The sequence below is a fragment of the Centroberyx affinis genome, unplaced genomic scaffold (genome assembly GCF_046629955.1).
Source record: "Centroberyx affinis isolate AG114_WGS23_722 - 3 ecotype Tasmania unplaced genomic scaffold, CSIRO-AGI_Caff_v1 ptg000032l_1, whole genome shotgun sequence".
NCBI classification, from domain to species: Eukaryota; Metazoa; Chordata; class Actinopteri; order Beryciformes; family Berycidae; genus Centroberyx; species Centroberyx affinis.
Genome location: NW_027278746.1, coordinates 53,597 through 70,354, shown reverse-complemented (window position 1 = coordinate 70,354; position 16,758 = coordinate 53,597). Strand labels below are relative to the sequence as shown.

At 42.0% G+C, this 16,758-nt stretch overlaps 1 protein-coding gene across 1 annotated transcript; it reads left to right on the top strand.

Annotated features, from left to right (window-relative positions):
* The first annotated feature begins 3,233 nt into the window (after positions 1-3,233).
* On the top strand, positions 3,234-15,650 carry barx2 (BARX homeobox 2). Its single transcript, XM_071515839.1, has 4 exons — positions 3,234-3,636; positions 9,892-10,207; positions 13,018-13,102; positions 13,698-15,650. Exons 1-4 carry the CDS (start codon positions 3,450-3,452, stop codon positions 14,001-14,003), a joined length of 894 nt encoding a protein of 297 aa, XP_071371940.1. The 5' UTR covers positions 3,234-3,449; the 3' UTR covers positions 14,004-15,650.
* Positions 15,651-16,758: the final 1,108 nt, after the last annotated feature.

Below are 16,758 nucleotides of genomic sequence, written 5' to 3'. Positions count from 1 at the left end.
TCAGTACTAGGAAGGCCCTTATTACAGCGCTGGCTGTGGCATAACTGTTTTAATTGGTTGATCTGCCTGGCGTCTCCAGCCCTGGAGCGGGCGGATTAGAGGGCCCGCTCAGTAGCCGCTGCTGTGTGGACTTATATAGAAGCGTGTCTACTGAAATGATCCACTACCAAAGACCCGCAGACCCTCCCTTCCTTCTAGCAGCCCCGCAAGCCACAAGTGACAAGAGCCTGCAACCATCATTCCCGGATCTTTGCGCCACTCAGGTTGCCGGGTTCATTGGTGCCACGGTATCCACTGCAAAAGATGCCCCTCTCAGCGAGTCATTTAGTTTCACATTCAGTCAGACAATCTTGTTGATTTTCTTAAAACGGGTGAAAACTTTTTCCAGTGGGCTAAAATAATGTCACATATTGGTGAGCTTGATGAAGGCGAGCACATCACTAGTAGGCTATTGTTCCTCATTATTCCCAGTGCAGTTTCACTCGTTTACTAAATTTCCTACAAACAAGTTTCACTATCTTGAAATTTAAAAGAAAAAAACAACAACAACAAATAAATAGAAAATGACCTTTTATTCAAAAGGTGGGAGCAAGATGATTTGCAGTGAAATCATCTCATTCTTTCTCTGTAAGAAAAACAAGCCTTTAAGGTTCAAATGACTTGTTAAGATGGATAGCCTACTTTTTGCAGCGGCCTCGCTCCCCACCCCTCGGCTCCGTACCCCACCCCTCAAAATGTAAAATGTGCTCCGCAGACTGCGGCAGCCTCTCAGCAGCAGTTGTTCTCATCTTCCCCCTTTGATCAAGCCATCAAACCCCCAAAAGAACCCGAGCTTTCCCATGCAGAGCTCCCATATTTCCTCCTTCATAATCCTTCACACTTTGAACACGGCGACTGTAATCTACGGAGGCACAGGCCGCCAGCGAGTTATATTTATTTCCAATGCTTGGGAAGATGGTAATCGTTTCTCCACAGGCCACCGACATTTCAAAGTGTAAACTTGACACTATCCTCTGAGGTTTCCTGCTGGGCTCTCACAGAGATGATTCGCCCCACACAGACATCTTAGGTAAAAGACTGTACAAGTAAATTATTGGAAACATGTCGGAAACTGTTACTTCTCTTCCTTCCCTTCCCCATCTTCCAAAAATATATGTCCGCCCAATGAGAATGTTACAGGCTTTAGTATTGGTCATTTCAAAAAGCAGATTTAGAGAAGAACAAAAGCCTATTGAATAAAAAAAAAAGTAGACCTCTCGTGGAAAAGCATGTGGAAAGATTCAGTCTGACATCAAGGGAATTAAACATGTCAGTTGGTGTGTCAGTGATTCCTCACATTAACATTCAGCCTGTAGCCAAAATGACTGATGACAGACACCGAACATTTATCCTGTAGCCTATTATTTGATTTAAGACAGACGTTCTGAAAAAAAAAGTTTCGCCTATTTGATTGTTTGCAATGGGAATAGACGCATTATGCTACTGGAGCCTCTATTCAAACAATAGGCTACTTATATCAGAACTTGGATTTGGAAATGGACTTGAAAGAAGGATTATAGGCAATTTGTTCTATGTTTCAGTTTGTTTTGCATGCTATTTCGTTTAGGATGTGTTGTTTTGAAATGAGGCAACAGTCATGTCTCCCTCGTGCCGCAATACACAGCCATATCAGTTAGCACGCACGATTACAATTTAGACTGATTGATTTATCTATAAGTTTAATTGATCTATAGCCGTTGGGGTAATAGAGAAAACGCTATAAACAATAATCAAAATGTTGAAAAATCCCGTTCACGCCAAGAAAACATTTAGCCTATTTGACTCCGCATTTTTCTCGTTTTGATGTTTTGGGTAGATGGTAGACAGGTATTTGGAAACACTGTAGGCCTACTAGAATAAATTAAATTGTGTATTAATAATAAATCTTGTGAAAAAAAAAGACTTGAACCCAATTTTAGGCGCATGTTGCCTGTTTGCTCCTCTATTAGGTTGTTTTGCTGAATGTCCACTGTTGCAACGTTAAATTCGTTAAAGTTAGCGACGATTTAATAGGCTAAATGTATTGTTACTATTATTGTTGTTGTTGTTATTACTAGCACTGAAATATTGACAGCAATAACAACCGCAAAAAAATAAAATAAAATAATAGGCCTAATAACAATGATAATATTAATAATAATAATAATATTACCAATAATAATAATAATGATAATAATAATAACAATAATAACAGTAGCATAATAATGATAATATACAACGTTTTATCTTTCAGTCTTACTTGGTCATGAAATGTATTCGACCAAAACTTGCATAAAAATACGAAAAGACATGCAATTTGTTGCTGGAAATCTGCTATTCCCATCCCCCCACATATCCCCATCCAAATCAAGGACTGAAGAATAAAAGAAACAAATAAAATTAAAAGATTAAAAAAAAAAAGAAAAAGAAAAAAAATCAGCCCACGTCGCCTCTTACTCGCCTACTGAAGTACGGTGTTTTAAGTTATGGGCATTATCACAACTGTGAGTCTAACATTATTTAGGCCTAGGTTACATTTAAAGAATAGCCTAGACTGGAAGAGACTCGGGCATGATCTAAACCTAACATTTTCAACGAAGTTAAACATGAATTATGGTTGACGAATAGAAAAAATAAGAAGAAAGTCCAAAAGAAACCCGTGAAACAAGTAAACTGCACGATGTTAATACAACTCTTATTAGTTAAATAAGGTTCATATTAAAAGAGCCTCATTAGATTGATTGAGGTTTGATTTGAATTGATTTGAAACTTCAATAATAACATTAGGCTTATAACAGTAAAGATATCAGTCTTTATTCTACAAATAACCCAAGTAGGCTCGTAAACCCGGCGTATATGATAAACTTTTTGGAGTCAGATTAACAACTTTTACAGCTAATCAGCGAGAATCATAGAAAAGGGCAAAAGAAAGAAAGTGTTTTTGGTGGTGGAGAGTTGGTTTGGGAGGTGGCCATGTGTGCTTGTATGTGTGCTTGTATGTGTGTGTGTGTGTGTGTGTGAGAGAGAGAGAGAGAGAGAGAGAGAGAGAGAGAGAGAGAGAAAAAGAGAGAGAGAGAGAGAGAGAGAGAGAGAGAGAGAGAGAGAGAGAGAGATTGACAATCCGGAGTGTCCAGGGATGGATCGAGCAGTGAAGATGTGTTCTGGGATGGTTTATATAGCAGTGGGTGTGAGCACATTGTAGTCAGTTCATTACCACTGTGCCACTGCGCAGCACAACTTGAAGGCTACCGCTCTTCACCACGACACTTCAGGAAAAACAAAATTATCTTTTTGGCATTTTTAAAGGACAATGAATCATTTAAACGCATGAACTCCAACAGCCGCCTCCTCCTCAAGTTTGAACCAGTTTAGATAACATTGAACGAGCGTACTGTTGCGGCGAAACAGCGCACGGCGCAGAGCGAGAGATCATGCACTGTCAAGCCGAGTTGAGGCTCTCCTCCCCCGGGCAGCTGAAAGCAGCCAGGCGGCGCTACAAGACTTTCATGATTGACGAGATCCTGTCCAAGGAGACTTGTGATTACTTTGAGAAACTTTCTCTCTACTCGGTGTGCCCTTCGCTCATCGTTCGGCCGAAGCCTCTTCATTCGTGTTCGGGTAAGAAAACTCTACAGTCTGTATGTTTTTTCACTTATTCAGATAGAAATGACTTGAGAGTAAATATCCCGCCCCGTTGATTTGTTATTGGGGAAGTGAGGGGGGTCCTTTTTATGCATGAAATCAATTATATTCTTCCTCTTTTTACGCATGCATGTACAAGATGAGAAAGTTGTATTTGACAAAAATACATAACATGTTCAAGTTCACGAAATGATTTACACAGGTACATCTTACTCGTTATATCAGAAGGGTGAAATGTAAAACAGGAATACTTCAGCACGTCTGCACTGACATGTATGGTTGGTTATCTCAGTGTAATGACAAATGTATGTGGTGTTACGATTCAGTACAGTAATGAAGTTGTAATTATAGTTATTTATTCATCGTTTTTAATCATCATTCATCATACATACCAACAGTAAAACAGTAAACCGCGCCACGCTTTTAATGGTAATGATAACGCTAGTGATAATTATGCCAATCCCATTGTAAGTACTGTTTGCTTGATGTAGCAGCTTGGTCTCTTAAATTTGCAACTTTTTTGGGTGAGATGATTTGCAAGAACGTAGTTGAATCGTTTGTAAAGACCACTTCAAAAGACAACCCGTCGTCATACAATAGTGCCTGTTTCCACAAAAAATAATATTAGTAAAATTACTCCACCCGCTTAACCTTCGTTATCAGATGCACCACATCATAAATCACAACAGTTGTGTGTTTTGTGTTGAAAATGAAAGACACACGCGGTACAGCGTGTGATCCTCAGAGTGATGCTTCAGGGCTTTTGTTGGGTGCAAGATGATAAATGACTTTGACTTGTCAAATAAGCATTATCACACACAAAGGTCAATGAAGATACAGTAGAACACAAATACGATGCAAAGGAAAACTTCCTTTTCAAACTCATTGGGTACCAGAGCTTTACCACCAGTCCATTTGCCCTCATTCACTGGGATTAATATGGGTGTCCTGCTAAACCCACAGGCCTTCCCTAATGAGTTTTGCTGCTGCTGCTGCACATTTGCTGAAGCATGGATGATGTCCTGTTAGTGCACAATGCCTCTCCCAGGGTTCATTGACCCTAATATGATATGGACATATACTGTATGTAACCAAGAACAAAGCAAAGTCGTGCACAAGAGACCTGTGACATTTACAGTGTGGTGAGGTGTGGCACCCTATACAAAACACTGATAGACATTGATATACTGTATATTGATAAGTATTGATACACTGCACACTGATGTACATTGATTGATCGTGATTAAGGAAAGTATGCAAACTTTAAAAAAAAGTTTGATTTAGGCTATGTTCATTTTAAAGTTTGTTTCCCTCTGTTGATTTGGTTTGAACATGAATCACTTTTTGTAACAGAATTTGCCACATTTGATAAAGCACTCACTTTGTTTCATTTTTCCTTTCAGCAAGATGAATAGATGAATATCATTAAATATCTCTATCTATATAGGGATAGATAGATACAGAGAGAGAAAGAGATAGATAGATAGATAGATAGATAGATAGATAGATAGATAGATATGGACATACAGATGTATTTGCAGTCAATCATGACAACAAGCCTTTAGCTGTGTTGTAATTGCTGAAAAGTACCCACCAAATTAGTATGACAAAAAACAGTTGTCACGGCACATTTCTTCTTGTCAAAAGAAAAGCTCCATGATTGATTCTTAATTGTAATACCCAGTGAATCCAAACAACCATGAGACTACCGCACACTCAAGTAACCATTAAGATAATTGCTCTAAACTCTGAAATAATAGCCGCTGCAATTTGATGATGACAGCGATGCGTGGATAAAAATAGAGGAAGCAATTCCCTCATCCCTCTGATATGGTTTGGTGTGTGCTAGAGGGCACTATGACTGGGCTTTGGCACCCCTCTATTCAGATGGATAGAGTAACCCGCCCTGCATATCAGAACAGTGTGCCCACCACTTATTTGTAGCTGCGGGGGTGTGAGACACAGTATATTCCCCAACATCAATGGCTGTTAGTGCTTGATATAGAAGCTGGCAGGCTTACAGGCCCTGGGCCAAAGAGAGGCCACTGGCCCCATGGTCCCCTACCAGTGAAAGTTGACTTCTTCATTCTTTATACTAGTGGCTGCTATAACCCTCTGCTACCAGCGGAGGCCGCTGAAAGACAGTGGTGCCAGGCTGTAATGCTGCCTGAAGAGGTTCAACTCGATGACAAATTGTTTGTTTTGTGTATATACCATTGGTGTCCCGCTCAAACATATCATTATGATCCTCATCTTACATCGTGCACCAACACACCTATTATGATTCTTGTTCTCTCCAAGATCCCTCAGCTTAATTACGCTGCTGCAGCCCGTTTAACCATTTTATCTGGAATACAGACCGTCATGGAGTTTATTCCCCCATTCTCTGTCAGAGCTACAGCAGTAAGTCCTGACCCGGTGGAGATCATTACTTTGCTGAGGGGAACGGTGAACAGCGTAATGGCAGGTTACAATATTTCATTTGGAGTCCCATCTCTCAGCGGGACCCAGGGCAGGGCTTTTAGTGGCGTTTTCTGGAAGAGGTGAGAGAGATAAAGATCAACTGTGGTGTAATCTCACCTGACAGCGTGATGAAAAATGAAAAAAAAAAAAGAAAAAAAAATAGGAGTGTGTGCACCCCGAGGGCCCCCGGGTGCTGGTGTGGTACTCGCTGGGGCTGAGGGCTTACAGAAGAAAGCCAAGTGAGCAAAAGGGTTTTCATCCCATCTTAAAGTCTAATCCACTGCAGACAATAAAGCCTCCCATTAAGTATTAGGTTGACTTGAGAAGGTTGATTACACCCATGTCAACACAGATGCAGGTATGCAACCACATACACACACACTACGCAGGTAGGCACGCACACACACACACACACACACACACACACACACACACACACACACACACACACCCTCATTCTAGACAAAATGGGTGCACGATTTCAGTTAAGGATAATGTTTGACAACTGCCTGTCATCTCCCCGCCATTTCCCCACAACCGATATCATCAGACTTTTCCATCTAGACAAGGGAACAGGTATATTATCAGTTATAAAAATAGTTTGTGCTTCAGGCTGATTTCAGATGCCACAGGAAAATTTACGTGGATCAGTTTTCAGGTTAAATACTTAGTTAACACTTAGGGCCAGTGTAATGCGTTTGGATAGGTGCACGGCTTCAATCGGAGCAGCCTGTCAGTCAGCGTGCATGGGAAAATGCTACCACAACAAAACTCAACAACATGCGCTCGACGCCTCCATCCACCGTACGTCGAGAACTGGTGTTAAACCGCTCTGATCTGTCATGTCCCGCAGGTGAACGACTCTAATTAAAGCAATGAGTTGGGACAGATGAAGAAGCAGTGTGGCCTGTTGCCCTTCCCACCCCTGCAGTGTTTGATTTGCACTCCAAGGGCACGGCATGGCTGCCGACCGAGTGAAGAAAAAAAACTCTCCCCCCCCCCCCCAAAAGAAAAACCTAAGACCTGTCTAATTGAACACCTCTCAAGCTGTCACCACACGGTTTATACCCAAAACACTGTGAAAGTTCATGTACGCATGTCATAGCTAAGCCATGAGTCATCCTTTATAGCATTTCATTGAAAAAAAAAAAAAGAGGGAGAAGAAGCACAAATGTTATGGTAGGCAGCAGCTGGGTGCAGGAAATATATCTGCTGAAAGTTGCTGCATTGGCCCCTTAAAAGTCATATGTCATACAGTCATCAAAAGGAAATTCCCTTCTTCACTTATGATAACAATTACTTCAATTTTAAAAAATGACAGCATGGTTAATTTAATTGTAATTGTGTCATTCTGTAACAACAACTACATGATCAATAGACCAAGCTGTTAGTATTAAAGGGAATGCTTCACAAACGGCCTCTTCTTGATCTATTCTTAGCAGGTATGTCTTCTGTAATGGCTACCATAAGCACTTGTGCCGGTCCCTGCATTCCGACTGTGCTTATCAAGAGTATCACTGTGCCTCTGCATGGGGCCGAGTTGCGCGCTCACTGCTACTCAAACAGTTTATTTGTAGACTATTGACAGGACACTGACACTTGTCAACAACATGTCAGATCTGGGCTGAGAGAGAGAGACGGCTTCGCTGTCAGTGGAAAGTCACCGCGAGGGCTGACATTTCCCTCCTTCCTCTCCCTCTCTCTCTCTCTCGCTCCCCCTCTCTTTGACAACCGCCCAAAAGACTGCGGAGACAACTTCAAGCTCTTCGTTGACAAGAGATTTCCTGACAAATGTGAAGAGGAACCGAGATGTTTCCTTCATTCGGTCTGACATGGGGGGATAGCTTCCCTGTTTTTCTAATGTCCGCTCACTCTTCCGATATCATAATCAATTGAATAAATACTGTAGAGCCTTTTAGAGGAGTACACACATTAAAGCGGAAGATGTGTCAATAGCAGAAAAAAGTCAATAAAGCTAAAGCACATGAATACAAAATTTAGAAATAGGAAGAGAGGCTAAGGGAGAGATAAGTGGAAAAAGAGAGAGATGATACTTCCAAGGAAAGCAGTCTTCTTGTCTAGGCCTGTTGCAATAGCACCAATCTCATGCAGTCTCACGTTGGAAGATTAGTGATGAGCTCAGTGCCTTACCATGATGTCATGATGAGCCCAAGGCAGTGTCTGGTGTGTGTGTATGTGTGTGTGTGTGTGTATTTGAAAGAGAGCGAGCATGCCTACCTGTGTGTGTGTGCTTACATAAGTGTGATTAATCTCCTTAAGACTGCTTCATAACTAATACCGGGATTTATTGTCTGTTTGTGTGTTGTGTTGTGCTGCATGTGTGTGTATCTGTGTTACCATGCGCACTGTTTGTGTGTGTGTGTGTGTGTGTGTGAATGATATGAGTGTGCCACCTCTTCCTCAAATCATCTTCCTCTTCTTCCTCCCATTTGTGCTTAGACACCTATTTTCTCACCAGCCTTGAGACGACAAACGTCCCCAACTGCTGAACATTACAGAAAAGTAGCAATAAGAAATATCATGGCCAACGACTGTATGTCTGGGGTGTGTGTGTGTGTGTGTGTGTGTGTGTGTGTGTGTGTGTGTTTGTGCATTTTGAATGTGTGTAGTTGCATGTGTGTGTATGGTAGATAGATTGATGAGGAGACATATCTACCACAGTCATGCAGGAACACACAGGCTGCGTCTCCGTCACTTTTGTGACAGCCTAATGTTCTCTCTCTGCTCCACTGCTGCCTTTTATCTCCCTCTATATCTTCCTCTGCTACTCTGCTACTCCCTTTATCCTCTGGGCCCCCCCCCCACCCCACCCCACCCCCACCCCACCCGCCCCCGTGTCCTCTCCTCTGCTCCTTATCAGCCCACGCATTACAGTCTCTTGTGTCGTGCTCGGTTTGGGTCGTAAATTACTGTACGGGATTGGTTTTATATTTGAGGCCGTAAGGATTTTTGTGGCAGATATTATATTCACTATGCGTGCCCCCCACCCACCCCCCTTCCCCACCCTCTCCCACTGTCCCCGTCTCTTTCCTTCCCATCTTGGCTCCAGCATGTGTCCCCCCCCCCCCCCACCCCCCCGCCCACCCCCACCCCCACCCCGCTAGCCTCAACCGCCACCCCACCCAGACAAGTGTTACTTTTTATTGATTCTGGCGTCTTGCTGCTTCTGTCTGCGCTGATAAAGAGCGAGAATTTGTATGTGTGCTCCTGCCGTATGGCCGTGTGAGCGTATAAGAGTGATCGAGAAAGAGAGAGAGAGAAAGAGAGAGTTTATTAGTTGAATGCTGGTCATTTAGCTTTTGGATTTATTACAGCCTATTCCGTGTGTGTGTGTGTGTGTGTGCGCGCTCTCAGGTCCAGTGTGTGCATGTGGTTTTCTGTTGGGGAGCAAGTTAGTCTTTAACTACCCCTGAAAAATAATCATTCATTCGACGGGTTCAGAGGAGTGGTGTAAAACACAGCCTGCGTCATCGGGATCGCAGCCCCTCTACATCGAAAAGGTCAAAAGCAAAACACTTTTCACACTAAAAACAGGGCAATTAAAAACGAACCTGTCTAAGCAATTTCAGACGGTCGATAACGGCACAAACGAGGTGACTGAGAAACACATAAGGCCTAAGAACCTCCTAAAAAACCTCAAGTAATGGAGGAGGACATCTTGTCTTTAGCCCCTTTTTCTTCCCCCACTTATCTTTATGGCATTTCTCTGTGTTTCCTTCCTCTGACGCACCGTCTCCTCTCTCCCAGGCTCCTCCTCGCTGCGTGCCTACCCGCTGCTCTCCGTCATCACGCGGCAGCCCCCCAACCTGCCCCACCACCTCGCCCGGCCCTCGTCCCCCGGCCGGGTCCCGCCGCACCTGCCCTTGCTCTCCCCGCAGCACCCGCGGGCGTCGGAGCCCTCGCCCAGCCAGACGCCCCTCAGCATCAGCAGCGAGTCGGAAACGGAGCACAGCGCCCCCCGCCTGAAGAAGCCGCGCCGCAGCCGCACCATCTTCACCGAGCTGCAGCTGATGGGCCTGGAGAAGAAGTTCCAGAAGCAGAAGTACCTCTCCACACCTGATAGGTCAGTTGTGGTTGAGAAACACGAGTCTGATTGGTTAGATTCAATTTGACTTCTTTGTTTTGCATTGCATGTCATCTTCTGTTTCATGTACAGGGACACGCACAAATAAACAACACACACACACACACACACACACGCAAATTGGAACAGTACACCACATGCACACACGTACACACACACACACACACACACACACACACACACACACACACGCATGCACACATAAACCAACATAAACCCCCAAATGCAATTGTTAAGCAGTGGTTCACCCTACATCATAATTTATTGATTTATCCTGTGGGGAATGTCTCATGTAATGTGAATTTGTCTAAGCCAGTGCATTACCTCAGCATTCTAGTTGAGACAAGAGTAACGTTTTAACCCTGAGCCCTCGAACAGCAAAAAGCCCCAACAAAGAAACACTGCCTTATTCAAGAAAACAGGGCCACTGGCCAACACAAGCAAACAGAAATGTATTACATTGATTTATTGCCAATCATTTAATATATGTGCAGGTGTATATAAAATACATTTAGCTTTGTACAATAAGATGAAGTAATATCCATGTTAATATCTGGGTCATTTTTGGGGCCTGACATGAGGTTATAACATATTTTCCATTTTTATTGTAGGCCCCACTTTTACATTTGGCCTGCAGGGTATATTTCCATTATAGCACACATTAATATTGAAACATAAACCTCAGAAACTTTCCTTCACATGAGCAATAGGAATCCCAAACAGCTTGTGAACCTCAGCAACAAGTAGAGATTGAATGTTTCTACTCCCTCCCCAACCCCCTTGATCTTCTATTTTTTTCCATATCCACATAGAATAACTGACGCTCTTTATGTTCATGCATTCACACAGGCACACAGTTTTACAAATATCTACATTTACATATAAACACCTCTAATATTGTAGTCTGTCTTCTTTGCGCTGAATGTAATCACCTCATCTGATCTAAAGACATTAACATATTTGAAAGAAACAAAATTTATTTGTCATTCAGTTTACATCCCACCCTGGAGGAAAACTCCCACGATGCGATATTAAATATATCACACGTTAGCCTCGCCTGCAAGCCAATGGCAGTGTGCCATGCCTCATCTTAAAGCAGAACCCCTGAGGCGGAGCACAACTCAGTGATCAAAACCAACCACCCCTATGGACGACGGTGCCAAAATACTGTGTCCTGTCAAAATATCTGATTCTGACGCTGTGTTGAGAACTAATTAAATACCCAGCTGGCGGAAAAACATCAACAGAGAAAATCCCCCTTCAAACCCCCACATCAAAGGTGTGGCGTGCTCCCCACTTTGGTTTGTTATGATCCAAAGATAACTTGAGATTTCTCTTCCTTTCCTTGGCTTGGAAGCGCTGCGGTCTTGGATCGAGACGATGCACGGGGGTGGGCGGAACCAAAAGCAAAACGTCCCACAAAACCACTAAGACTTTTTGATTATTTATATTGTCAAGCAATAATGATTTTTATATCATTTTCAATTATAATAATCAGCGCCATAATCATCATCATCATTATTATTAAAAGGTATTCAGCTGCACCCAAAATTCCCTCATGATAGGTGTGAGAATGCAACAAAATGGAGGTCTTGCAGTAGCCTAGAGGGAAGTAGCTCATACACTGCCACTATTGCTGTAAGTGTGTGGTTTCTCTCCATAGAGAGCTAATGACCATAAATAACTGGGGTGTTTTCCTCTTTTGCAATTACTTTTCCTTGCCTCCAGTCCTTGCATTACTATAGACAGGGGCACTTGAGATAGTGAAGTGTGATTGACAACTTGATTGCCTGTATTTCTGCCATAGAGTTTTTTGAAAGTACAGTGCACAAACGCATGCACACACACACACACACACACAGCCCTTTGTGTAGGGTATAAGGCTTTGTAGACTATACCTTCAATCAGAGGGATTTGTTATTGCTCTGTTTTTTCGATTGTGGTCGATTCTGGCCTCTCTCCTGCTCTATTTTTCTCCGTCTGCCTTGCCTCCCCTTTCACCATCAAATGAGAGTCAGTTCCTTCTGGTGGCTGAGAGGGGTTGAGAATCCAATCATCTGACTGTGAGAGACTTTGAAGGGAGAAGAGTGGAGGAAATCTCATTTCAAAAACCTGATAACCCCCCCTTTTCCTCTACAAATGGATCCCTCGTTCATTTATCTGTCCCTTCCTGAGGTATCACATTACACGCCAACCAATAGCCCTATTAGTCATGGATCAGCACATGTGGTGGATGCATTCAGAATTCTCTGTAACAGCCCCAATCATCCAGCTACAAATGCTGTGATTGGATTACTGACCTCGGTACAGATGTTTCAAAAGACTGTTCCCTTAGCCACAGGTGTACAGTGTCTGTCTGGGCTGAGACAGCCTCAAACCCTGAGCTAATAGCCAATCAGCTTTAATGTGAGATGCAAAACAAAGAGTTAAGTGTAATAAGAGAGGTTTGTTACATCAAGGTTTGCTACACAGGCAACCTCCAGGCGTAACACCATATTGTGTACTTGGCAGGCGAGTGAAAACATTTAACATCAAGATTACTGTTTAATTAGTAAGTCTTTCTGATCATTCCTATATTTTCCTGCCAGTGGGAAAAAAAAAAAATCCGGGATTGATTCTACCTGGTTCTTCTGGGAAATGTGTTGAGAGAAAACAAACTGTTGCGCGCATTCTCGAAAGCACGGGGTAACATGAATAATATGTTACATACAGGCTGAAGGACCTTAACACAGAAAGTATATGAAATGCCCATTCTGACATGTAGTCTGTGTTGTCTGTGATTTTTGCAGGTTAGACCTGGCCCAGTCACTCGGTCTCACACAGCTTCAGGTGAAGACATGGTACCAAAACAGACGTATGAAGTGGAAGAAAATGGTAAGAGATAGAACTTGGCAAAGGCTGCCATGTCTGGGAAAAATAATGGTGGAAAGAAGGAGGAGAAAAAAATAGTTGGCCTGGCTCTGATTTCTTTGCTTATCATTTTTATATCATACTGGAAAATTCTGGGCACACAGGAATATATATTTTTTTTATCCTTTGGCACTATGGCTTCCTTGCACTGCTTGCAGTTGCTTGTAATGCTGGTAACCAAGGAAAACTTTACTGTTGCACTAAGTGTAAATCACTCTAGATAAGAGGTCAGCTAAATGCCTAAAATGTTAATGTAAAATAGGCAATGCATGTGGCAGAAAGGCAGGAAGAGAGGGTGTGGGAGGCAAAGTGTGGTGTGGGGTTTGACTGATGATGACGACAGCGAGAGCAAACGCTTTTGTAGCAGGGTCAACAACTCAGAGAACAAAAAAAACGACCTCAAATCGTTAACTCTAAAGATAAATGAGTGCAAAAGGGGCAGCCAGGAGCAATACGTCTTCTCTTAATTACTATAATAACCAGCGTTGCCTTTGACTGCTGCTGCCATTTATCACTAGACGGGTCCACTGAGACTGTGTATGTGCGTCCGCTCCTCCAGGTGCTGAAAGGAGGTCACGAGGCGCCCACTAAGCCCAAGGGGAGACCCAAGAAGAACTCCATTCCCACCACAGAGGAGATCGAGGCAGAGGAGAGGAGGATGAAGCTGGAGGAGGAGGACAGGATGAGGAGGGCGGCCGAGGAAGCGGCGCTGGCCCACGGAGGAGAGGCGTCCCAGCTGGAACCGCAGGACCTCAGTACGGTCCCGACCACAGCTATGGAAAGCCACAATGCAGCTGCGGCGGCGGAGGGATCTGAGCGAGAGCTGCCACTCCCGATGCAGTCAGAGACTCACGCAGCCAGCTAAGCAGGAACGAAACCGCCAAAGACTAATGCCGACCTGAAAACAGACAAATAGTGCCTCAGGATCACTGTAAAAAAAAAGCCTGTCTGGTGTTTAGAGCCATTTGCTTTTGGGATTTGACTGGAAACATATTGGTGACACCCAAACTGTACTTAATGTAACCCGTTATTTTTCGTATACTGAGAACTGTACAATGCAAAGAGCTAACATGCATAGACACTGTTTGCACTGGTGATGATTTGGCCTTTAGAAACTATATTTGAGGAGATCCCTAGCCAAAGAGTGTGTAAATCAAACCAGTCTAAGCAGGCCAGTAGCTAGGCTCAATACTCACAACAGAGTAATATGTAGTGCAGCGTTTTTATTATTATTGTGTGTCACAACCATAGGAGATCGGTTTTGACACCTCTCCGTCCCAAGACCTGCCTCACATAGTGCATGTGCCAAAATCTGAAAAATTGCCTTACTATAGTGTACCTATGTATATAAATCACTTCTCTGCCAAAAAAATATATTATTAAATGGCCACAGTGCCTTTTTGGTCTCAGAGGAAAGCTTTTAAAGTGTTGATGAAATAACTATCTAAATACAAGTATATTTTTTACAGTGTCTCACATCGTTTTTGATTACAAGTGCTGTTTTTGGAGACAAAGCTGTAATGTTTGGTAAAGAACAATTTCACACTCTACATTGCAATTCTTCTATACAGCTTTAAGACGTTTATCTGTTCATTCATTTGATCAGTAGTTTTATTTTTTCGTTTTTTTTTCAATCTGAAAATCAATATTTCTGCCAAGCCATGCACTGTATCATACTGTAGAAATCTGTATAAAGTATAAAATATATGGTCTTTAGGATATATATGTAAAACATTATTTTCAATTGTTGTTTTAAATTGGATTAAAATAGTTTGTATGTATAATGTTACACCCGTCCCGGATCTTTTCTTTTTTTTTCAGAATGACTCTACTGCCACGAGGCGTCTAAGACTCTTAAGCTGTCAGAGATTCTCAGAGGGAATAAATCATAGCTTGTGCCAAAGATACAGGGCAACTGCTGAACATTTAAAAATCTTAGAGATGTTTTCAGCCCGCAGGCCTTGCATGAGTGGCCCCACATCAGTACGTTAGACTTGCATTAACATAAAACTGTCTTCAGCTGCCTGTCAATGCTTTCACTTTACACTTCCAACTCGAATTGTTCTTTTCAAAGATTTGTAATTTTAAAGAGTTTGACTTTTTGAATTATACAGATCTATTTTTATTTGTTATTGTTTCATATGAAAAGTGCAGTATTTTTCTGATGTAAATAATGCTTGTTTGGTAAGCTTGTTTGCTGTTTTTTTAGGTTTGTGTAAAACCATTTTTACCATATACACGTGTGTGTGTTTTATGTATTTAAATACACCTAATAAAATGGCAATCATTTTCATTTCACTTGGTATTATTACCACATGATTGCTCAAAGTGCCGATACGTAAAAGTTGTAGGTCCTGTTTTATATTCTTAGCCCTCAATCAAAGCTAAAGTTTCAAAGGCATTGTTCTCTGATGAAACTTCACGCATCAATGCAGTGTGTTGCATACAAGCGAACACTAAACAAAAAGTTTAAGACTATTTCTGCATGCTCAGTGTTGTTTTTTTATGTAAAAAGTTCAACAGCAAATTAAAGTTACAATGAAAATGTATGTGCTGTAGTAATACTATAATTAATAACCACGCTTGATCAGTTTCATCTCAATACATTTGAGCTGCAGGATCCTTTCACACATAGTTCACAGCAACAGAAATAAATTATGGATGAAGTGTGTTGTGGCATTATATTTAGTCCTCCACCCTGTTTACTCAGATAAAATTGAATAATATTAGACATCCTCACAGTCGTACTGTCACTTTATATAAAGCGTGTTTAAATCAAACACAATTATAGTAGCGCCGGCAGGTTGGAGGAGTTCAGGCAGTTACATTACAGAGGAACCATTTGAAGATGTATTATCCTTTTGAAAAGTTTTCCATAAATCACGTTCAAGAGAACAAAGCATTTAGGCACTCCATGTTGTGACATTTATCATCTTTATCTTTACAGCAAACAAGCTGGCCTTTAGTGCACCTAAAGACTCTTCTGTGACCCTGAGCAAGTGAGTAACAGTCTAAAGTGTATTTTTAGTGCCTGATACCGGACACGGATGATTTCTAAAGCAAACAGTGCAGGTTAGCACTGAGTGAAGTGCACTGTGCTCTAACGCCTTGTGTAAACATTCTGAGCATGCTTTGTATGTGTGAGCATTCAAAAGCAGAAGCCCCCACGCTGTCTTGGAAGTACAGTCGAGCCTTGTTAGGAGTCATTTTTCAATCTCAGGGAATACATTCGGCACTTTTTATGTCTGGCAAAGGTCAAGGTGAAAGAGATTTACAATTGGGAGACTAAATGTTTTTTTGTGTTTTTTTTTTTTTTACATAGAAAACATACCCAGGGATCAATATTTGGCAAAACAGTGTGGTTATCAAAATCAGTGTGGTTCACTACGAATATAGATGTCACAGATGTGATATATTTTCAATGTTGCCTGCCAAGCAGCCATGTTGATTACTACTGATTAGAATCGTTTCATACATAGCATTCTTGCTCTAGCTGAGCATAACGATACATTGTTTTTACTGTAGTAAACTTCTATCACATACAATATTAAAAAAAAAATTATCTTCTCTTCTCTTCTCTTCTCTCTCTCTCCAGTACAATGCCCACTAAATGATATGGC